The sequence below is a fragment of the Peromyscus leucopus genome, chromosome 23 (assembly GCF_004664715.2).
Source record: "Peromyscus leucopus breed LL Stock chromosome 23, UCI_PerLeu_2.1, whole genome shotgun sequence".
Lineage (NCBI taxonomy): Eukaryota > Metazoa > Chordata > Mammalia > Rodentia > Cricetidae > Peromyscus > Peromyscus leucopus.
Genome location: NC_051082.1, coordinates 36,814,279 through 36,836,142, shown reverse-complemented (window position 1 = coordinate 36,836,142; position 21,864 = coordinate 36,814,279). Strand labels below are relative to the sequence as shown.

Sequence of the window (21,864 nt, the reverse complement as noted above, 5' to 3'; positions counted from 1 at the left end):
GTTCCCTGAGACTGAGCAGCTTAAACACTAATGGCCGGTGCCTGGGGGCATCAGGATCCTCCTAAAACAGAGATTGGGTTGAGGGGTCAGCCAGGAAGAATAGATACAGACACGGAGGTCAGGGTGAGGCTTCCGTGGTGGGGGTTAGCAACTACCCACGCCTGGTGAGGTCCTGGGTGCTCTGGGAGTTGGAGCTGGGGCTGTCTGTGCAGGCACGAGTGGTGGGTAGGTCCAGTCTCCCGGTAGGCAGGCCGGGGCGGGGTCACAAGCCCAGGCACTGCTCCCAGCACAGCTTCCACCCTCGCGGCCCCGCCCCCGTCGCCATGGGAACAGCCGCGGCGGCCCGGCTGGCGCGCGTCTCTCCTTCCTCCTTCGGTCTCCACCGCTCCAGGGGCGGGTGGGGTGGGCTGAGCCGGGGCTGCCACAGCCTCCGCCACTACCGCCGCCACCCCGGGAAGACCAGAGCCGAGCAGCGCACGAGTCCCGGGAGAGAGAGGGGCTGCGGGGCGGCCGGTCCCGGTCTAGGACCAAGGGTGAGGGGGGCGCGCTGTGGCTGGGGAGGCGGCGACGGGTGGGGGAGGGGGTCTTGGGCCGCGGAGAACAAAGGAAGCGGGATGGGGACCAGTTTAAACCGTGCAGCTCGGGCCCCTGGCCCAGCGCGTTCGCACCTGTTGTGCGCGGGCTGGGCGGATCTGAGTAGCCCTGTCCTGGCTCTCAGGGACCCCACCTGCGAGCACTGCTAGAGTTGGGTACCCTCGTGGCTGTGGCGGCGGAGCACACAGGCTGGGCATGGGCGTAGCCCGGAGACGGCAGCACGGACAGGGACGATGTTGAGGATACTGCAAAGGGGCGACTCCAGAAGGGGTGGATGGAGGTGCAGGGAGGGCGTAGCCTCATCCCGGCGGACCCCGGGGTGGGCACCCCTCTCTCCGCAGGGCGCGCGGCGATGTGAGCTATGAGCACGGCGTGGACACTGTCACCGGAGCCGCTGCCGCCATCGACGGGGCCCCCGGTGGGCGCGGGCCTGGACGTCGAGCAACGCACGGTGTTCGCCTTCGTGCTCTGCCTGCTCGTGGTGTTGGTCCTGTTGATGGTGCGCTGTGTGCGCATACTGCTAGACCCCTATAGCCGCATGCCCGCCTCGTCCTGGACCGACCACAAGGAGGCGCTCGAACGAGGGCAGTTCGACTACGCGTTGGTGTGAGGGGGCACCCGGTCCCGGGCCGGTCCTCCGATCCGAGAGGGCCGGCCCGGTGGAGGAATGCCCAAGCCTGGACTGCACTCAGTATTGTACCCCAGATGCCCTAGCCCGAAGTTGAAGGCGCTCAGAGAAATCCAGTCCTTACCCCCTTAGCCGTCCATCTCCCTTCCTGGCCGGGCCAGAACCCCACCTGGTGCCTTTATCTGCCCTGTCCCCGTCTCCCTGCGCACTCATCCTCACTGCTGTACCTAAACTGTTTCCCTAGTGGGCGAATCATCCCGCACCACCCTCCACCTTCCCCAGCTACCAGGCATGAGTGTTGTTACATCCTTTCCTGGGAGTGCGGACTCCTCTATCCCCTTCTTTCCCCTACTGTGGTCATCGCCAATTTCAAGGCGCTCCTTGAGTTCTGGCCCTGGCAGGCAGGCTCTCTTCAGTTCACTATGGACGCTGCCTACCTACAATGCATGGTACAGCCTGCCCCAGAGACAGACCCCGAAACCCCCTTCCCAGCCCCAGCCCCAGCCCAGCCCAGGTTAGAGTGCCTTTCCTCTGCCCCCAACTCCATGGCCCCACAACCTTCCCTTGCCTTTTCTCTCCTCCCTGCTTCTGAACGATGGAGATGATAATAAAAGATATTATTGAGCGCTTACTGCATGCCAAGCAGAGTGCTGAGTTAGCCAGTCCTGTTCTTAGCCCGTTTGCTTCTGGGGATTTGTGAGAAAGAGCCAAGCCCCTGTTAGGATCCCCATTCTCCAGGCCGGGGGACTGAAGTCCAAGCTGCTAGAACGACTTGTCACAAGCCATTGATCTGAAATTAGAAGCCAGATCTGCTGTTTTAACTGCTGCCTAGTCCTGCAAATACCCAATTTCATGCACATCCTTTCAGTAGCTTGGGGGGGGGCGGCTAACAGTCATCTCCACCCCCCTAGCTCATGGCATAGTTGAGACACCCCCACACATACACTCTTTCCCCCTTGACCCAGGGAGTCACTGGGGACTATGGGGAGCTGGGATGGGGTACCTCCAGCTATCCTGGAGGTGGTTTTCCAAAAACCAGACTGCAGCCCCCAAACTGCTGAGCCCGATCCCTCCTGGCCCCACCATCCAATGTGCCTCAGAACCTGTGGGTTTGGCTTTGTGGGCCTGTGACCGTGCAGTGGGCTGGCTAGGCTCCAGTCTGCCTGGGAGATGTGTTATGAGCCTCAGGGAGCCGTGTGCAATGTGTGTGGGGAGAATCAAGCCTTTCTATAAAAGGAAAGCCAGGCGAAGGCACAGCTCAGGGAACAGAAATTTTACTCACTCTCAGACAACTCGTTAGGCTGGGGGGAGGGTGCTATCATGGCAGGGCACCTAGTTCCCCAAAAAGAGGCCTAGCTCCCCAGGCATGTCCTGTACTTTATACTCACAGGGCAGTTGGAGCTTATGGTGGGAAGCCCAACAGCGAAAGGCAAGTGTGGGGTCTTGGGGGTTCAACTACGACTCCAGCCACTTCCCCCCAGCTCTAACCCACACCATCCTAAAGGCCCTCCAGTTCTGCCTCCCTCCTCCCTTCATTCCTAAGGGTGGTTGAGGCTCCAAGGCCACTTGAAGGGACTTTCCCCGTCTTCCTCACCTCTCTGCTAGTCCCCCAGAGGAATCCACCTCTTACCTCCCTGGAACCAGGGCTTTGCTCCATCTGGCTGCCACACTGCCAGCTTCAGACATCTGTAGATCTATCATCGCTTTGCTCTGAAACTTTGTCCCTACTGTCCCTTTCGACAAAGAGCCACCTCCACACAGTCACCAAGGAGCTCTTTACGCCACACTAAGGTCACTCTAGATGACAGCTTTTTTAAATTATTGTATGTTTGTGTGCATGATGTGGATGTACAGGCTATAGCATGTGCGTTCAGACAACTTTCAGGAATTGTGTTCTTCACCTTTACGTGAGGAATAATGAAGGAATTAATCTCAGACTGCCAGGCTGCATACCAAGCATTTCACCCTTGGAGCGATCTCCCCATCCCAGTCACCAGCGTTGCTAAGACAGCGCCCTCTTCCCTGGCGTCTTGCTCCAGCTCCCAGACCGTGTCCTTTCAGAGCCCCTACTCCCATTTTTATCACGAGGAACAGAGCACAGTTAGCTGCTTCGATTACTTTATTGAAATTTACAGGACACCCCGGAAAAGAGTGGAGAGCACTGTACAGTGGTCAGTTGAGCTAGGAGAATCTACTGCAAGCGCAGATTCAGGAGGGCATATACATGAAACATGATGCTGTTAGGGTACCCACAGCAGAGAACAAGGCACAACTGGACTAGGGAAGCCAGCCCTGTCTGTCTGTCCAGGAATCCTGCCTGCGTGCAGCGTTCTCTATCTCCATTCATGACAACTGCACTTCCCTTTCTGAGGCAGCATCTGAAGACTTAGCCTGTGGCTGGACACCATGTCAGGGACTTCCACAATCATCCTCCTGGCCACCCAGTAAGTGGTGGTGGACTGAAGTTCCAGGCAGAAGTCAGCTTCTCTGGTCTTCTGTATTCCTCACCTCGCAGGGGTGGGCACCTGGCCCAATAGCTCCAGGGGTACCAGGAATGGGTTCAACGGGCAGATCCCAACTTCTTGCCAGACCGGCCTCTGTCCTGTGGGCTCAGAAGCGTGAGGACTGGCTTGGCCAGGCTCCTCTGGCCCCCTGCAGCCAGCCCCTCCTTCTTCATCCCCAGGCCTGGGGCTCCCACTAGGGAGGGAGGCCTGGGGGGCCATCAGGTGAGCATACGTTTTGGTCATATGTTCCACCAGGGCTGTGCAAGGCAGGCGGGACAGTTCCTCTGGAAGTGACATGAGCAGGTCAAGGACCACAGCTGACTCTGACAGGAGGAAAGGGAAGAACGAGAGGACAAGGTTTGACTCTGCACCCCAATTCCCCTCCCCGACTACAACCCCTCTCCTCCCCAGCTCCTCTTACCAGCTGCTGAGAGCTCAGGGCCATGGCCATTTCTAGAGGAGAAGGACAGATACTTGTAGATCTTCTCAAAGTCCACAACGAAGTCTGTCTCTGTGGAGGGGCCGGCCAGGGATTTGGATGGGGCATCAGACACAGTAAGCACAGAGGCCAGAGGTCTCAGGGTTGTGATCAGAAGCCTTAGGGGCAGGCACAGAGGCCCCGGGAGCGGGCTCAGCAGTCACAGGCCCAGAAGCTTCAAGGACAGGATTCTTCTGCTCTCCTTGGGTCCTCAAGAACAGCAGTGGCTTTGCACAGGCCCTTGTGGGCTTTGCTGGCTGGGAGTGCAGGAGGCTGACGGGTTCTGCAGCAGCAATGGTGAGCACCTGACAGAGAAGGAAGGGGGACGGCTTTCATCTTCCATTGCCCCGCTGGGCCTAGAATAAGACCTCCACCTCCACCCACTCACCACATCCTCCTTGCCATTCTGAAGGTGGCCCACACAAGAGATGCCCTTAGACACCATGGCTCGAGTGTCGACGCCTCACTGGAGTCACTGGTTTGGCACAGGAAAGGGCCAGGATCCAGAGCTACATTTTTCTTTACTTTTTGGGTAGGGGCAGGAGAGGCCTGGAACTCACTGGCCAGTCTCTTCTCCTTCAGATTTGGAGGTTATATACAACACCGTTGCCTGACTAAAACCAGGGGCTTTCTACCACTGGGCCATACCCACTCATGTCCTGTAATAAGTACCCTTGACGTGCCAAGGGTCAGCGGTGTACCTGGGAGAAAGCTGCAGTCAGGGCTTCCTCCAGTGGGCCTGTTAGTTTCTCAGCAAGATCCATCCAGACCTGGGTGAAGCCAGGAGGTACATGGTTAGTCTCGGGCACAGACCTCAGCAGTCTCCCAAGCTTTGCCCTTCCTTGGATTCCTCTGACCAGGTTATCCTTCCTCCTTCAGGAGCCGGCCTAGGGCAGCCCTCACCTCACCCTCCCGCCTCACCTCCACAGGGGCTGGGAGCTGTGCTTCTTGACGCCTTGGACCTCCTGGGTGCACCTTCCGAATGGCCTCACGAACCACTCGACCTTTGAGCTGCTGGATAAATCGGCAGATCTGGGAAGGAGGACAAGCCTTCTATGAGCTCAGAAACACAGACAAGACCAAAGTCTACTGTCTTGCTTGTTTCAGGGACCGCTACTGCTCCCTATCCCGGCGCCCAGTGTTGCACATTCCCGAAACTGCTGGGACTCAAGCCAAGGACCCAGTGTGTGACCAGCTCCCTAATGAAAATGTAAATGCCAGGCCTGTTCTTGCTCCTTCCGGGGGCTATAGCTTGCTCTTATAATGAGAACTAACCTATTCACTTCCACTCCACCCCATCTCCTGCATCTCACTTCATACTAACTTTGGTTCTACGTCCATCTTTTTTGTTTGTTTGATTTATATAGCACTGGCAGTTCTCTCTAAAGAGCGCTGGCTGTCCTGGAACTATGTAGACTGGGCTAGCCTTGAACTCTGAGGTCTACCAGTGCTGGGACTCTGAGTGTTGGGATTAAGGGTATATATGCCTCCCCTACCAACTCCACCCCGCCTCACTTCCACTCACCTCCACTCTGCTCAATCAGCCCTTTGATTCCTCCGGCCCACACTCCTCTCCACAGTCTTACCCACAGACTCCATCCCACTGCTCTCGCCCCACTCCCAAGTGTACCCACTCACGTACTACCTCTTTATGCCCCACTATCTGTTTGTTTGTTTTTGTTTCTCAAGACAGGGTTTCTCTGAGTAGCCTTGGCTGTCCTGGAACTAGCTCTGTAGACCAGGCTCGAACTCGGAGATCCGCGTGCCGGGATTAAAGGCGTGCGCCACCACCGCCCAGCAGCTCCTTTATGTCTCACTTACAGGCAGACCCACAATCTCGTAGCGCGCCATCTCGGCCCCGCCCCTAAGCTCCCGGGTCCCCGCTTCACCAAGGCCTTACCCTAAGCTTCACTGTCGCCCCGCCCTAAACAGTCAGGCCCCTTAGGTACACCTTGATCCGCTCCAAAGCTCCACCATAACCCCGCCCTAAGCTCCACCTTGGCCCACGCCACAGCGCTCCACCCACTCGGCCCGCTCTGCTCGGGCTCGGCAAGGCCCCGGCCCCGGCCCCGCCCCGGGCGCCACCTCGGCTTCACTGCGGCCCTGCAGCTCCTTGGCCAGCTCCGCGGCGTCTGGCTCCGGCTGTCCCCGCCGAGCCTGAAGAAGTCTCAGTAGATTCCGCATCTCGCGGGGGCTCCAAGCCGTGGGGCCGGTAGCCTCACCCACGTAGCGGGCCGGGACCGTCCGCCGTCGCTGCGGCGGCTTCATGCCGGAGTCTTACGGTCTCTTCCCTAGCGGGCGGGACTACGGCGGCTCTGAAGGTCTGAAAAAGCTCTGCGCGGACGATTTAGCAGAAGGGGGCGTGGCTCTGGAGGAGTTGCTGAGTCTGAGGCTGGCGGAGGATCCCCGAGTTTTATCTGCGTTTTATGTCATTCATGAGCTGGAGCCAAAACTTTAGACCCTATATTCCTTAGCCAACTCATGAAACCCGTACCGTGTGCTTTCCTTTTCGCAGAGAAGTGGGCAGCTGCCCTATTGTCATTTGTGAGACAGGGCCTCTCTATGCAGCCCTGGTGGCCTGGATCTCGATATGTAGACCAGGCTGCCCTCAAACTCACGGAGATCCTCCCGAATGGTGGATTTAAAGGCATACACCTCTACACCTGGCTCACTTGCTGTTCTTGTAGACGACACGATGCCCTCTTCTGATCTTCCCAAGCACCAGGCATGCTATGGAGCACATACATACATGCAGGCAACACACACACATAAATCTAAACAAACAAACCAACCCTGGCTTGCCAGAAGTGGTGGCTACTAGTCCCAGCATTTGGAGACTGAGACAGAAAGACCATTGAGTTCAAGGTTAGCCTGGGCTACATAGTGAAAGCCTAGCTTGAGAGAAAAACAGGTTTGGATTATGGGGGTAGACAGCCCTGGAGACTTTGGCGAAGGTGGTTTAGTATTGCTGAGCCTCAGTTTCCTCGCTGGTAAACTAAACCTGGAAGTTCTATTATTGCTTCAGTGCGGGGGTGGGGTGGGAGGTGGGGTAGGAGGGATTCAAGAGACCTGAAAGAAGGCGGAGTCTGGGGATGGGTGAGCTGCGGTGTTGGAGTGGAGGAAGAAAGCAGGACTTAATTTAAACTTAAGCTGGCCAGGCTGGGTGTGATTTTCTGTTCCAGGCAAATGGCCCCTGACTCTCCCTGGGTATACGTGTTCATGGGGGTTGGAGTCGCGCCCCTCCAATCTGTCTTTCCTAGCCATGAATCTTCCAAGTTCTGGTTCCCAGGCACAACACGGAGCTCCCTTTCCTGCCCTCTCCGCCACCCTGTGCTTGGGAGCTCATTAACTCCACTAGAAGTTAGCAGGCAGGTAAGAAATTTATTTTGAACCAGGGGAGTACCGACGAGGTGGGGGAGGGGAGATGTGCACGAGTCCTCCCAAAGGGTTCTGAATCCATGGCTGGATGCATCACAGGACCTCACTGGGTTGTGCCATCTCTAGAGAGGAAGTGGCAGAGGATCACCAGGTCACATTTTCCCAGCAGGTATTGGCTTCCTCCATCAATCTATGCACCTGTGTGAGACTAGGAACTGTGTCTAAATCCCTAACATTTACCTGGTGCCTGTTCAAATCTTAAGAACCCCATTTCTTCACTGGTGGTGACCCCATCCCCCAATTCTATTTCCAGCTTCACCTTTGACAAGTCACTTAACCTCATAAAAGTGCCTCATTTTTTGCCGGGCGGTGATGGCGCACGCCTTTAATCCCAGCACTCGGGAGGCAGAGCAGGCGGATCTCTGTGAGTTCGAGGCCAGCCTGGTCTCCAAATCGAGTTCCAGGAAAGGCGCAAAGCTACACAGAGAAACCCTGTCTCGAAAAACCAAAAAAAAAAAAAAAAAAAAAGAACAAAAAAAAAAAAAGTGCCTCATTTTTTAAAATCTCTGGTGGACATTATAAAAGTAGACGCCTGAAGGTTGTTCAAAAAATTAATAAACATACAAGCTACTTGGAGCCCAATGGGTAAACTCAGTGAAGGATCCTTACCACCACCTCCTTCGCACCCTGTACTTACCTGCCTACTAGGGCCTCTGGATCTGGGGGCCGCTGGGGGGCGCTCTAGGAGGCTGGCCGGGGGCTGGAGGTGCTGAAAGAAGAAGCTGGCTGGAATAGGGGTTGCCTGTGCACTGCGCCAGGGTAAGCGCGCCACCTGGTGGACGCTGCTGCAGTGTACTAGCCCAGAGGGCCAGATCCAAGAAAGTTCAGCATGATGGGGCACATGGGGAGGGGGGGGGGTGACGTGGGGGAGGTATGGAAATAGGTGTTGGGTTCTGGCGGGACAGAAGTCGGTACCTGAGTGCGCGCAGACGAGACCGAGCCCAGCGGCCAGCGCAGCACCCAGCACGAATGCGGCCAACACCAACGCCACCACTGGTGCGGGCTCCAGGGCTGCAGCGGCTGGAGAGGGCGGCTCTGGACGCACGGCCCTGCCGGGGAGGCTCTTAGACGGCCCTATGGGGATGTGTGCGAGGGTGAGACCAGGCCCTGGACCTAGGTGTATTTTCCACCCGAGTTCCAGGGCCGCTTGTGAGCTTACTAGGGGGTGGACGAGGTACTGTGACCACGATGGGCTGCGTCAGAGTGTGCAGGTGGGGGCTGTCGGTACCAAGGCTCTCACCGCTGCCCGCGCATGCCTCATCTTGAGGCAGACACTGGGTTGGGAGGGAAGAAACCAGACATCAGGTCCCCCAGAGCTCCTAAAATGGACTTAAACTTGCAGCTTTCCACTAGAGCTAAGAGGTCACAGGACTCCTGGGCCTAACCCCTAAACAGAGAAGTGGTTTCAGCCCAAGAATACCCAATATGCCAGCCTCCAGGTCCCAAGTGAGACACCCAAATCAATTTGGACGTGTCACAGTTTTCTGCATCCAGTCTTCCAGCCCTAAAAGAACTTTAGATTCCCACCCAAGGATCCCAGAGTCTAATGCTCTGCATTTCCTGTCTCCTGGAGCAACCTTGTGCAGGTAGATCCATGAGGGGTAGCTCTGTACCCAGTACCCATCCTAAGAGGAACCCAGACCATAAAGCACTCTGCTTCCCAGGCCCCTAAACCTGGCAGAGTTATTTATTCCCTCGGCTGCCAGAGACGCTTGTGGCTAACTACAGAGAATCTTCCGCGGGTGCTCAGATTACTGCTTCTGCAAGCGCGCGCACCTGCGATGGCGATCGCGGGGTAAGAGGCGTCGGTGTCTGGTGGAGAGCTCGGTGGCGGTGGCTGCGACGGCAGCGGCTTATCTGGCAGTGCAGGAACTGCACTGAGGCGTTGAATACCGGGCGCAGGCGGAAGCTGAAGCGTGTGGGGCGAGCAGCATCCGGGTGTGGAGGTGGTGAGAAGTTGACAGAGGCGTCAGCAGGGCAGCCCCCACGTAGAAGCACCAGAGCAGGCCCCAGGGCCGGGCGTGAGGAAGGCGTTACTGAGCAGCGGTGCAGGGCCAGGTCCCATCTCGGTGAAGGACGGGCCAGGGCTGCCTGAGGAACCAAGGCGCCATCAAGGTCGATCGGTCCCCACTTATTCCCACCCACCCCCGGTGTTTCAGGCGCCCGCACCTGCACAAACACATGGCTGTCGGCCGGAACCTCCAGTGGCCCAGTGCGGCGAGGGAATGAATCCTCTGTGTCTGATAAATCCAGACTGAAAAGGGGTCTGCGCAGCCAGGGGCCAGGCGCCCCAGGGAATGGGGGTGCTGGAACGGAGCACAGAGTAAGGAGGACGCATTCCTTCTAGGGGAAGGCCTCCACCTCCAGCCCTTGCCTCTCTTGGAAAAGGGACACCTTACAGAGGGTCTTTTTACCCTTGCTCAGCTGTGTGCCAAACTCTCTCCAAGTTAATACTATGTACGCCCTAATGACATCACTGCCTGGTAGTCAAAACCTGCACAAAGCCGTGCTCCCTTTTCTGACCTCTTTTGCCGCCTGCAGACTAGGGAAAGGGATTTGGGGATACACCCGGTTGACCAGTGTTGGTGGAGTTTCAGCTGGGCAAGATCAAGACAGGTCTGCCCCATCTAGGTTGCTCTAAGTCTTAGAGCAAGAGTCTTAGTCTTAAAGTCCAAGAGACCCATCACGATCTACTGGCCACTAAGGGGAGGTAGGGTACTGACTGACATCTGTTGTGGTCAGGAGGGCGCCCTCCCTAGAAGGCAGAGCCGTGGTCCAGACAGGCAACTGGAATGGAAATTTCTGTTCAACAGAGATCCAAGGCCCCAAATAAAGGACAGTGCCAACAGGTGATGGTGGATGATCTCTTATTTTGTGCTCAGCCAGGCTTGCACTTATGTGCACTCACTAAAACATCTGTACAGGCAATGGCTCCTGCCAAGTGGCAGTTTAGCTGGGCGTTTTCTCCAGAACGATTTGATCTGCACACCTGGTCCCATTCCCACAGCCCTTGCCCTCACTAGGTTGTTGAGAACTTTGAGGAAACTGGCAGAGGGGCTAGCTTGGGGGAAAGGCAAGGGCATGGCAACCCGGCACCCCCAACACATCCAGGTGCAAAACTAAGTTGAGAAGGAAGAGTAGGGAAGTGGAACATGGTGCCCCCGCCCCCTGTGCCAGCCTCTACATACCAAGTGGTTCATTGAGCACAGTGGCAGTCCCAGGGAGCAGGGCCAGGAGCAGGAGTGTAGTGCCCACCATGGTGGCCTGTCCAGGTTGGAATGCTCCAGGCCAGCAGCAGGCACCTGGTTGGGCTGTACTCAGCCCTGTAGGTGTGGGTAGGCAGCCCTGGCCTTGGCGAGTCTGCCACCCTGGGAAACAGGGAGCGGGGGTGGAGGACGCAGGGGCTGACATCAGAGCCCATGCTCAAGGCCTGCATGGATAAGGGCTTTCTTGATGTGCTGAAATTTCTAGAGGAAGAGGGTCCCTCACAAAGCAGCTTGATACCCTAAGTCACTCCAAACACCTCCCGCCCAGCTCTCCCACCCTCCTCCCAGCCCCTTCCCTCATCTCTATAAACTCTACCAGGCTTAGGACAACACACTCAGAAGAAAAGGAAGGGTTTTATTCTCAAGCGTCTAAGGACTTACAAACAAGGGTAGTTTGTTTTAAAAAGGGAGGGGGCAACACTGGCGGCCTGAGGAGGAGTCCACAGGCCGGAGGGTAGGACCAGGCCACTCCAGGTCCCTACCTGCCCGACACCCACTCTGCCTGGGCCAGAGGGATGGCTGGTGACAGAGGGAAGGACTTGGGATATGTGGGGAAGTGAGAGACTCCCCCAGGCTCCCACTTAACACTGGAGGGGGTTGGACACAGACAGACAGACAGACAGACAGAGACACACACACAGAAAATAAAGTTAAATAAAAATAAAACCATGCGGCCCAGTCTTGGGCCTGTGCTGGCCCGGGGACCAGCCAAGAGACCTAACTACCCATGAAGGCTGCCCATGCTGGTGGCTAGCCTCAGAATGGTAAGGTGGGGGCCAGGCTTGTTATTCCACCCCTACTTCACTCCACCTCCCCAACATGAGGGGTAAGGAGAGAGGGTGCCCTGCCCCAGGCAGAGAAGATGACTTCGACTTCTATTGCGATTGAAACATGCGGCATTGTGTAATATGATGATGAATGACGTCAATAGGATAGTTAAGAGCCACAGTGTCGCCTAAGCCTACAGTTGCATCAGCTACATCCAGCAAGGTTTCTCAGCTTTGGTGCTGGGTTTTGTTTGTGGTTTTAAAGTATTTTTTGTTTTGTTCTGTTATATTGTTCTCTTGACCACTTGATTTGCATGCATCACCAACAAAAAGGAAACATACCCCGCTCTGTCCTGGCCATTGCAGGACAGCGGGACAGACACCTGGCCCAGTCCAGGCCACAAGCTGGGCTGGAGCTAGCCAGCCCTGGGTGAGCTAAGGGACGCACGCTCAGGGGCACAACGGGAGTAAGTCACTTCGCACACCAGTACCCTGACCTCCCTTGCACTCAAGCCTGTCCATCTTGTCCCCGACACACATGCTCAGACCTCCACATCGACTCCCTTAACTCTCAATCCCTGCCTTCTTCGGAAGCCCTCCGTGCCCCTCGGCCTCACTCCCGTCGCCGACTCCCTCCAGTGCCCTCCCTGCTCCCTGCTCCTCTCCACCGCACCCCTCACACACTTTTCCTAAAGGCCATCTGTGTAGCTGAGGCCCCCGGTCCCCCTGTCCCCCCTGAGCTCTTCTACTCAACCCCACGCTGTAACCGGTCCCCAGTCCCATGTGAGGATCCCCTAATTGAGCCTGGTCTCTCTAGGCCAGAGCTGACAAAGAGCAGCAAGCAGTCCAAGCCCCCAATGCCGGAGGGCAATGGAGAGCAGGGGGCCCACCACAAGCAGCTAAACATTACTTTGGTAAAAGTTTCTGAAGGTACCAACACACCCTATGAGGACAAGCCCCCCCCACACCCCACCAAGTACAATAAAATACAATAAACTCCAAAAAGGACCCCCTGAGATCAAAGAGAGACAGACAGACAGACACAGAGACAGCAACCCATTTGGCTGCAGTCACAATGCCCACAAAGCTGTCCTGGGACAAGGACTTGAGGAGGCCTGGGTGGACCTGGGGCTTCCACCGAGGGGTAGGAGTGGCTGGGCCCAGGCTTAGGCTAGGAGAGAGGCAGAGGCTGGGAGGGAGACAGGAAACCAGAGAGGGACAGAGGTAGAGAGGGAGGGAAGAGAGGAGAGATGGAGAAGAGCAAGCATGTGTGAGAGAAGGTGGAGGGACAGACAACTGGAGTTTGGGGGAAAGGGACAGGAGCTTTCTCTCTGCCCTTGGGGCCACCCCAGCACAGAGGTTATGATTGAATAAATAGCGAGTCTGCTCATGGCCTGCTGTCTTCCGTTCACAGTGTCTGTCGGGGTGGGGTGGGGTTCGCATAGCTGGCTGACCCCAGAGTGGGAAAAATAAGGGGCCAGCATGCCCGTCTGTCCACAGCTGGTGGGTAGGGAGTCAGAGGTGGATGGGTACCCCCTACTTTCTGTCCTCAGCCCTTGGCAGCTGTCCAGGTCCCAGGTCCCCTGATGGGCAGCTGGATTGGCCAGGTGGGAAAGGGGGGCCTGTGGCCATGCCCCTGGGCCCCTGTGGGGCTGGCCGCTGCCATGAGGCTACCTGAAGAAGGGCAGGTGGTGCTGGCTCAGGACTCCACTAGTCCTTGGAGACTCGGTCTTTGCCATGACGTCCTTGAACCAGGACGCCACATCCACCTCGAGTGTCTCATAGTGCTTGATGAAGCTGTGTTCCTGTAGGCCCAAGAGTTAGCTTAGGATGCGGAGTCAGCCCTCCTGGTCCTTCAACCGAGGCCGGCAGGACTTCACATGTGGTGGGAATCGGGGGCTGGGTACTCACAAGTAGCTTATTATACTTTGGTCTCTTCCTGTGATCTTTAGTAAGGCTGGACGGAGAGCGGGGAGAGAAGAGAAACGAGAGTCAAGGAGGTGGACCTGGCTGTGCCTGGATGCGCATCTGTGCTCAGGCCCTCCCCAGTGAAAAAGGGGTCTTCCAGATCAGCCAGAAGCAGCTGCTCCCAGCCAGGCTCACATCACCAGGCTGGGGATCCACAAAGTCTCCTGGCCCAGGGTAGCATGGTGAAGACCCAGCTGGGGGGTTGGAACCAGAATGTGAGGTTCACACAAGAGAAAGTTAAGACTCAAGTGTGGCCTTCCTGTATAAGCTCCACGGCAAAGCCCCAGGTCACCACCAGACACCCCCACAGGAACAGCTGTCCCCTTAGGGCAGGTCCAAACCCAGAAAGTGATTCCAAAGGCTCCAGCATTAGCTCCTATCTACAGCCTCTAGCCACGGGCCTACCTGGAGCTGTGCCCACCTCATCCCTTCCTAGCCCTCCCCAGCACATCCCAGAGTAGAGGACCAGGAGAAAGGACAGGCAGAGTGGGGGTGCTCACCAGTCTTTGACGAATGACTGGAAGTCCCCTGAGAAGCCCATGTGGCCAGGCAGGAGTGGGGGCTCTTCCTGCAGGACTTTGGTGAGGACCTCAAAGTCCGTCTTGCAGTTCTTGTAGGGAAACTGTCCCGTCGCCAGCTCCACCTGGGAGGGTGACAGGCATTGCTGGAGCAGCAGGTGAAGGATCCCTGCTCTCCCACCAAGCCTCAGAACAGAAGCCCCAACACACCAATGATATGCCCAGGCTCCACACATCGGCTCGGATGTCGTAGTCAGGCTTGGTGGGGTCTGGAGGGTCAATGCGCTCAGGCTGCAGGGAGGGAGAGGAAGAGGATATACCCTGAGGGCAGGGCCGGCCCACCCAGCCCCCGAGTCGGGTCCGGCAGGGCCCCACTCACAGCCATGTAGGCAGCACAGCCAGCACTCCGGGTTTTGGCCTTAGAGTCGACAAGACGGCCACTGATGCCGAAGTCACAGAGCTTGATCTGCCCCCGCTCGTCCAGCAGGATGTTGGAGGGCTTGACATCACGATGGATGACACCATGCTTCTCCTTCAGATAGTACAGCGCTTTCACGATCTGCAGGACAGGCAGGTTCAAGGACCCGTCACGGGAGGCCAGAATCCAGGGCGCCCACCCGCCGAGCCCACACAAGGCCAGGTTTAGCCGCTCACCGCCACAGTCATCTTGCCCAAGATCCGCTCCGGAATGGGGCCCTGCATCCGTTTCTTCAGCTTCTCTGCACACGTGCCCATGAGCTCCATGGCAATGAAGACGTCTGTCTGCAGAGGGAGGGCAGCACGCAGGGCGTGGGGCAGCCATGCTTTCCTCCCCACCCTAACCACACTCTGGTACCTGGGGACGTGTAGGACCGACCCTATGGGGCAGAAGGCTGCCCTGAGACGTCTGGGCATGTAGGACCCTACAGGGGCAGAAGTCCTGGCCCCTCATGCAGGGTGCTCACATTGGTGATGAAGGTGCCAAAGCACTGAACAATGTAGGGGCAGTCGTGGCTCTTGAGTACCACGTCCAGGTCCATCAGGATGCGCTTGTTCTCCTCCTTGTTCCCCGAGCGCCGCATTTGCTGCAAGGAGGGACAGCCAGGAGGGGAGCTTCAAGTGCTGGGCAGGCTGCAAGGGCACAGGACACATCCTGGAACTGGGGTGTGGAGGCTCACCTTGACAGCAATGATGTGGCCTGTCTTCCGGAAGCGCATCTTCCACACCTGACCACAGGTACCGCTGCCCATCTCTCCCAGGTTCTCCAAGTCATTGATCTCTGCCTGATATCGCTGGGTGGAGAGCAAGGCAGCTGGAGGGTCCCCAGAGCCTCTGCTCCTGTCACCCGCCACCTCTAGCCTGCTGGGTCCTGTCACAGCCCCCAGGGTGCCTGCAGGGAGGTAGTACCTGGCCCCCGATGGTCAGGTACCCTGTCTGCTTCATGATCTCCTGCAGCTTCTGGTCAATCTCGATGCTGAAGGACAAAACAGGAGCTGACCACAAGGGTCCCACTGACATCACCCACCTCCCTAGGACCAGCACAAAGAGGGTCCTGGGCTAGCCCTGCTCCACCAGCTTACCTCTCCATACTGCGGGGTGTGAACAAGGTTGATGGGAGCCCCAGCATGTGGCGGGGCCGGGTGGGGGGTGTAGGGTGCTGTGGGGAGCTCTCCGAGGACGGTGAGCGGCTGCCCCCATCGTTGGCCAGTGGGAGCTGCAGGGCTGGCGGGTTAAAAACCAGGGGCACGAAAGGAGTTAGCATCTAGCTGGTGACAAAAGGTTTGGAGTTCTCATCTCCTCTCTCGGACCCCTTCGGCCATGCTGGCACAGCCCCCCGCTCTGCTGGCTGGGGCCTCCTTCCCACCCCCTGAGGCATCTTCAGGGTACTGTCTCTGCCCCTCCGATCTGAAAGGAGACTGGATGGGTTGGTGGGAGAGGGGTGGCCCCAGAGGCTGAGGGGTTGTCCTCAAGTGCATACTGCAGAGAAATGGTGTGGGTGTGTGTGTGTGTGTGTGTGTGTGTGTGTGTGTGTGTGTAGGGGTCTGCCAGGAACTTCCCCCACCAGTGCTAGGAAGCAGGCCCAGGGCCACGGTGCTCACATGGGAACCACATGAGGACAGAAAGCCCACCAGGACTGGCTGGGAACCTGGTCTGGCCACTACTGCACTGTGGACGAACAAGGGCCAACAGCTATGGGACTCTGGTTTCAGGCTGTCTTGCCCCAGACTCCACTCCTAGGTCAGGGAGGGCCACCTTCTGGCCAGTTGGTTCATCTGTGCATCCCCCAGCCAGGCCTGCAGAGCTGGGACCAAGGGAGCAGGAACAGAACCCCAGGCTGAGCCTGGGCTCTTGGGAAGAGGGGGATGGGGATCTAGGTGGCAAAGCTCTTCCAGGAGCTGGCTGGGCTGGGCAGGGGGGAAGATGCTGGGCCAAGGAGGGGAGTTTGGTACTTCCCAATGGCCTGCATGCGGATGGCTCGGGCATGCTACAGGCAGGCGGCGGCGGGCAGGCAGCAGGCACCCCAGGATGGGCGGGCAGTGTTAAGATGGGGACAGGAGAAAGACAGAAACAGAGCCAAGACTTGGGACCCAGAGGTGTTGCAGAGGCAGCCAGAGAGGATATGGTTTCTTAGAGAGCTAGGGGGTCTCTGGCCTAGTGAAAGGGGCCGTGAGCTCCCTTTGGCTTCTGGAAGAATCTGCCTTCCATGAACCTCTCAACTGTCGGGGCCCTAGTTCCCTGGAAGGATTACTAGCTCAGCTCAGGGCATCAGCTCAGGGCATCAGCAGTGAGCATCCTTCAAACATCACTTCCCAGGTGGCCTGAAGCCTGCCACTTTCTTTCTTTTTTCTTTGGTTTTTCGAGACAGGGTTTTTTCTCTGTGTAACAGCTCTGGCTATCCTGGAACTCCCTCTGCAGACCAGGCAGGCTCTGCCTCTCCAATGCTGTATTAAAAGCCTGCTACTTTCTAACACACTTCTCTATACCCTTAACTTTACTACTTCTTTTTCCCACATTCCACCTAATGGCTTTTGGTGACTTGGGCCTAGTGATTAATTGGCAGAGACCAATGGGCTTTAACTGCTGATATCCAGGTCCTTTTCTGGCCCTGGTGGTTGGGACCCCAGCTGCATCCAGACTCTCTAGGAACTGTCCACAGCTCACCTCCACGGGTACCTGTGATCCTTCTTTATCTGGTACCTCAGCTCTCTGGGGTGAGGACCATACCTCTACCCTCTCCACACCCTACCAGCCCCTTTACCCACACAGACCGAGAGCCCTCTTGGGTTGCCTCAGACCCATGGAAAAGGCCGCTGGTCCCACTCTCTGAGGCATGGATTTGATGGGGACTAGAGTGGAAAGGGGAGAGAAACATACCCAGGCCCAAGAACAGAGGCTAGAGGGGTTTTAGAGCCACATGGCAGGCCTGGAGAGTACAGTGAGGGTAAGACAGCGAGGGAGGAAGAAGTGAGGATGAATGAGAAAGTAAGACAGATCATGGGGACTCGTGCCCACTATTCGGGCGACCAGCCCAACAAGCATATGCTCATGTGCATGTACACATGTACACACATGTACACCAAAATCATGGAATATACATAAGCACGTGCACACGCACACACATGCACACACACACACACACACACACACACACACACACACACACACACACTGGGAATAGGGCCAGCCCTCCATCCTTCTACACACACATCCATGTATACACACAAGCTGGGAACACACTACCACCAACAGTCAGCTTTCTTCATCTCTGCCAACACGGGTGCTCTTTCTCTTACACACAAGACACTGCACACCTAGGAACTAGCACAGCTGAACTGCCTAGCATAGGGGCCTTATGTGTGCATGCTGGTGGGGGGGAGGGGCGTCTTGCTTCCCTCAACTTTTTGGGACACTTTGTTCAAGTCCAGTATCCTCCATAGGCTTTCCTTGAGCGACCCTGTGCGGAGTCCCTTGGCTTACTAGACTATTCTACAGGATGGGGAACGTGCTTAGTTTCGACCGATGGACCCCTTATTGCCACCTCAGCCCCACAAGACAGGAGCCTGGTCTGTTTTATTTACTGCTACATTCCTGGTCCGAAGAGCAGACACAGTACACAGTGATGCCACTCACTCACTCCACAGCTGAGACAGACTGAACAGGAACGGCGCGCCTGCCTCTACCCGCCCTGTGTGCCCACCCAGCAGACCCCCACTTGTCAGGGGCCATTCATCCTCTGGGGGTCCCAAACTAAGCCAAAGAGGACATGAGAAGGCTAGAGGACACAGAGAAAGTGCAGTCAGGCTCACCCTGCCATAGTGACGGGCGAGAACGTGAGAATGAAGAGACAGAACACACACACACACACAGAGCATGGGGTAGGGATGGATGGCATTCTGCAGCAGGGGCAGCGGTTAGGTCAATGTGCAGATACGCAAGCAGCAATGATAAAAAGGCTGGTACCTGCTCGCTGGGACGGGGCAGGAGCAGGGCTTAGAGTGATCACAATAACTGGATGGGGAAAGGAAGAAAAAAAAAACACCACGATAAATCACAACAGAAATAACTGATTTGTCCAACAGAAAAGAAATCAAATCATAATGAAGAGGAGGGAGGCGCAAGGCACCAAACTGCAGAAATGGGTAGGAACTGACAGAGATGGGAGGGTGGGAGGAAGGCATGGAGCTGACAGACAGACACCTGCGCGGGGCTCCTTGGGGCCTGCCAGCCACCAGCCTTACCAGGTCTCACTCTGCTCTAGGGACAGACACCTCTTAGGGCACCTAGGGCCCCATGCCCAACCCTGACTCATCCACACTGGGGCTGGGAAAGATGGCTCTGCACAGTCCGGCAGGGGCCTCCAAGGCTTGGCCGAGCATCTGGTCCCAGACAGAACCCAATGAAAAGAATCCCCACCTCTGGGTATCTCCAGGCCCTGGAAGAAACTCCCCAGGAAGGAAAACTGGCAGACTCAGACCAGAAGAGGGAAGGATGGAGGGAACCCTGAAGAGGGGTTCAGGGGTGGGGGGGGGATCAGGCTGTGAAGGTTAGGCCAGGTGACCAGGGAGTGGACAGAATTCTCAGCTACGGAAGACTACCTTTCCCCTCTTACCAGGGTGACCCACAGACAACTATAGTAATATACTCCAAAGATTATATCACACAGAGTATGAAGAAGGCATTCTGCTAGATAAAGAGGGAGACAGAAGGGTTGGCAAGGCACTGATCACAGGGTTGGTGAGGGAGAAAAGTCAAATTTCTTCCGGCAGAGAGGACTTGGGGACGGGGTATGTGGGCTACAACAAGGACGCTAATTGTGGTCATAATGGTGACAAGTCAGGTCTGTGTATAGGAAGAAAGGGGAACAGCTGTTGGCACAGGACATGTCAGGGAGGCAGGCCCAGAGATGGGAGAGCCAGAAAGGAGGTGTGTGTCTGCTGGGTAGGACGAGATACATTCACACTGGCCACAGGTGTCTGAGCCAGGAGACAAAAGCTGCCAGGCTGTGAGGTGGCTATGTGTCTCCAGAGGGCCAGGCACACTGAGACAGCAACACTGACACTAGCTGGTCACAGAGGTATGAGGTGGCCCTGTACGAAGGAGGCAGTCAGCTGAGCCCAATAACAAGGCCCTGCCAGGCTTAGGAGAAGGGGGCATCTGATATGACCGGAGAAATCAGATGGAAGACTCCTCTACTCAAAAAGGGATGAGGTGTAAAGGAGGGCTAAGTAACCTAAGTGGGCGGATGGGTATGCATGTGTGTGGACTTTCTGCTAGGGGAGGGGACCTCTTGACAGCCACAGGAACGGCAGGAGTGGAAGCGCTGGGTCAAAGGAGAGAGCCGTGTTTGCAGGGCTGAAAGACTTGGCTGTGGTCTCAGCAGCTTCGGGTCTGCCAGCCTGCAGCCTGCCTGGTGCAGGTGACAAGGCACTGGGGTCGCACCACAGGGCGAGGGGACCCAGCCGCTAAGCTCCCATGTCCCAGTGATGTGACCCCTCGGACCGCGGTACGCGCGGGGAGGAAGTCGTCCTGGAGACTGCCCACCCGACTCCCAGGTCACCGTGACCCTCTCTCTGCAAAGCTGACAGCGGTAGGGAGTAGAGGGGAGGAGAGCGGGCGCCCCGGAAGCGGGGGCGGGACCTGCCTGGTGGGCGGGGCCTCCCACCGCGCGCCCCCGCCCCCGCCCCCTCCCCCACGCCGCCGTGCTTACTGGGCCTGGGCCGCTGGGGGGGGCTGATATCCAGGCTGAGGTCGATCCGCCTCCGGGCCTCGCGGTTCTCCTGCTTCAGCTTGGCTTCCAGCGGGACAGCTTTTGCTCCAGGGAGGACGCCGCCATCTTCCCCGCCGCCGCCGCTGCCGCCGCTCGCCGCCAGGCCGCCCGTCAGTCCCGGGCAGACAAACACCGCACTGCGCCTGCGCCTCAATGACCCCGCCGAGCCGCCGTCCTGCCCTGCCCAGCCCAACCCAGCGCGTGCCTGCCTTGCCCCGAGTGGTTAGCGCCGCGCGTGCGCACTGTGCCCCGGCCGGGCGCTGACGCCACCTAGAGCTCCGGGCTGGCAGTGTGCATTGTCATCGCCCACCGCCACCTCGCGCAGTGCGCGTGCGTGAACTTCCCAGCTCTTCTGGAGAGAGGCGCAGTTCAAAAACCACGATTTTTTTCTTTCTTTCTTTTTTTTTTTTTTTTTTTTTTTTTTTTTTTAATAAAGCGGAAGGCGGGCAAGACGGCACGCGTACGTGCAGACGGGGAGACCGGCCGCGCGCGCGGCTTTTCCTGCGCACGCTCGCGCCTGTTCCCGGATTCTCCTTCGCACCGTGCCTAGGTTAACTTCCTGTGAGCTCTTCCCAGCCCTGGCCCTCCCTGGCATCCGCGTCTTCACAGAACAACCTTCCTCATCTTGACCAGTTCCTCATTAGGACCTGTTATGCTTGATGGTGGCCTGCCCTCCCTCTGTCACCATAATTAGGCACCCGTGGGAATCCCTTTCCTTTTCAGCCAGTATAGAGTAGATTAAGGCCTGATAGGAGGAGAGGGAATCCAGAGTCTGCGATTCCTGAGCTCGGTGTCAGAATCAAGGGTAAGGTGCCCAATCCCCATCTCTTCGCTCTGAGAATCCGGGCTCAGCTCCTGGACCAAGGTATCTGAAGACAGGCCCTGGGATTAAAGAGTTAAGTCGTTTAAAGGGTGCTAGGATAACACCCCAACAGTAAATCTGGGTCGCTAATAAGGAGCAGCTTGTATTGTACAGGGACATTCAGCAAGTGACCAAGCCCAGGAAGTCAGGCTGTGCCATAAGTCTGAAAGCAACAGTTGGACACTTTGGATGGGCCTTTAAAAGTTTACTGGACCTCCTCTGATGGTGATCTACGGGTGGAGCAGACACAAGCTTGGAGTGTAAAGGATAAAAGATGAGGAGAGGAAATTGGGATTCTTTGTTCTGGTTTGGATTTTCGAGACATGGGTTCGCTGTGTAATCCTGGCCTTCCTGGAACTCCCTCTGTAGACCAGGCTAGCCTCAAACTCGAGATTTGCCTGCTCTGCCTCGAGAGTGCTGGGATTAAAGGCGTGCACTACCACTACCACCCAGCTCCCCACCCACTTCGCTGTGTGGGGGGATTGGATTCTTTGGGGGGAAAAGGGAAACTAGACAGAAAACTCCACTTAATTTCTCTTGATTAGATGAGGTCTCTACCTCACTTTTTTTTTTTTTTTTTTTTTTAAGTACCTT

General features: G+C 56.9%; 4 protein-coding genes across 7 annotated transcripts; 1 reads left to right on the top strand and 3 right to left on the bottom strand.

The window, feature by feature from the left end:
- Positions 1-350: 350 nt before the first annotated feature.
- On the top strand, positions 351-1,880 carry Ctxn1 (cortexin 1). The gene is made up of 2 exons (XM_028860711.2): positions 351-533; positions 936-1,880. Exon 2 carries the CDS (start codon positions 956-958, stop codon positions 1,202-1,204), a length of 249 nt encoding a protein of 82 aa, XP_028716544.1. The 5' UTR covers positions 351-533; positions 936-955; the 3' UTR covers positions 1,205-1,880.
- A 1,443-nt stretch (positions 1,881-3,323) lies between these two features.
- Snapc2 (small nuclear RNA activating complex polypeptide 2) lies at positions 3,324-6,559 on the bottom strand. Its single transcript, XM_028860717.2, is given in 6 exon segments — positions 3,324-4,049; positions 4,148-4,289; positions 4,291-4,509; positions 4,906-4,974; positions 5,126-5,236; positions 6,290-6,559. Coding segments are annotated over 6 exon segments (1,047 nt in total). The 5' UTR covers positions 6,473-6,559; the 3' UTR covers positions 3,324-3,726.
- A 388-nt stretch (positions 6,560-6,947) lies between these two features.
- Tgfbr3l (transforming growth factor beta receptor 3 like) lies at positions 6,948-11,181 on the bottom strand. Of its 4 annotated transcripts, none has more exons than XM_028860714.2 (7): positions 10,831-11,181; positions 9,812-9,948; positions 9,419-9,733; positions 8,802-8,916; positions 8,558-8,716; positions 8,280-8,351; positions 7,573-7,704 (listed from the first exon to the last, which is right to left on the bottom strand). In XM_028860714.2, the coding sequence occupies exons 1-6, from the start codon at positions 11,051-11,053 to the stop codon at positions 8,287-8,289; spliced, it is 1,014 nt and encodes a 337-aa protein (XP_028716547.1). In that variant the 5' UTR covers positions 11,054-11,181; the 3' UTR covers positions 7,573-7,704; positions 8,280-8,286. The 4 variants fall into 4 exon arrangements, with proteins under 4 accessions (XP_037054320.1, XP_028716547.1, XP_037054322.1 ...); XM_037198427.1 differs by having other exon boundaries at positions 7,613-7,780; XM_037198425.1 differs by having other exon boundaries at positions 6,948-7,704; positions 8,280-8,716.
- Positions 11,182-11,243: 62 nt separating this feature from the next.
- Positions 11,244-20,474, bottom strand: Map2k7 (mitogen-activated protein kinase kinase 7). Its single transcript, XM_028860713.1, is given in 13 exon segments — positions 11,244-13,480; positions 13,587-13,632; positions 14,144-14,286; positions 14,372-14,452; positions 14,541-14,720; positions 14,816-14,923; positions 15,106-15,225; positions 15,319-15,432; positions 15,548-15,614; positions 15,721-15,862; positions 18,602-18,649; positions 20,349-20,438; positions 20,441-20,474. Coding segments are annotated over 13 exon segments (1,308 nt in total). The 3' UTR covers positions 11,244-13,345.
- Positions 20,475-21,864: the final 1,390 nt, after the last annotated feature.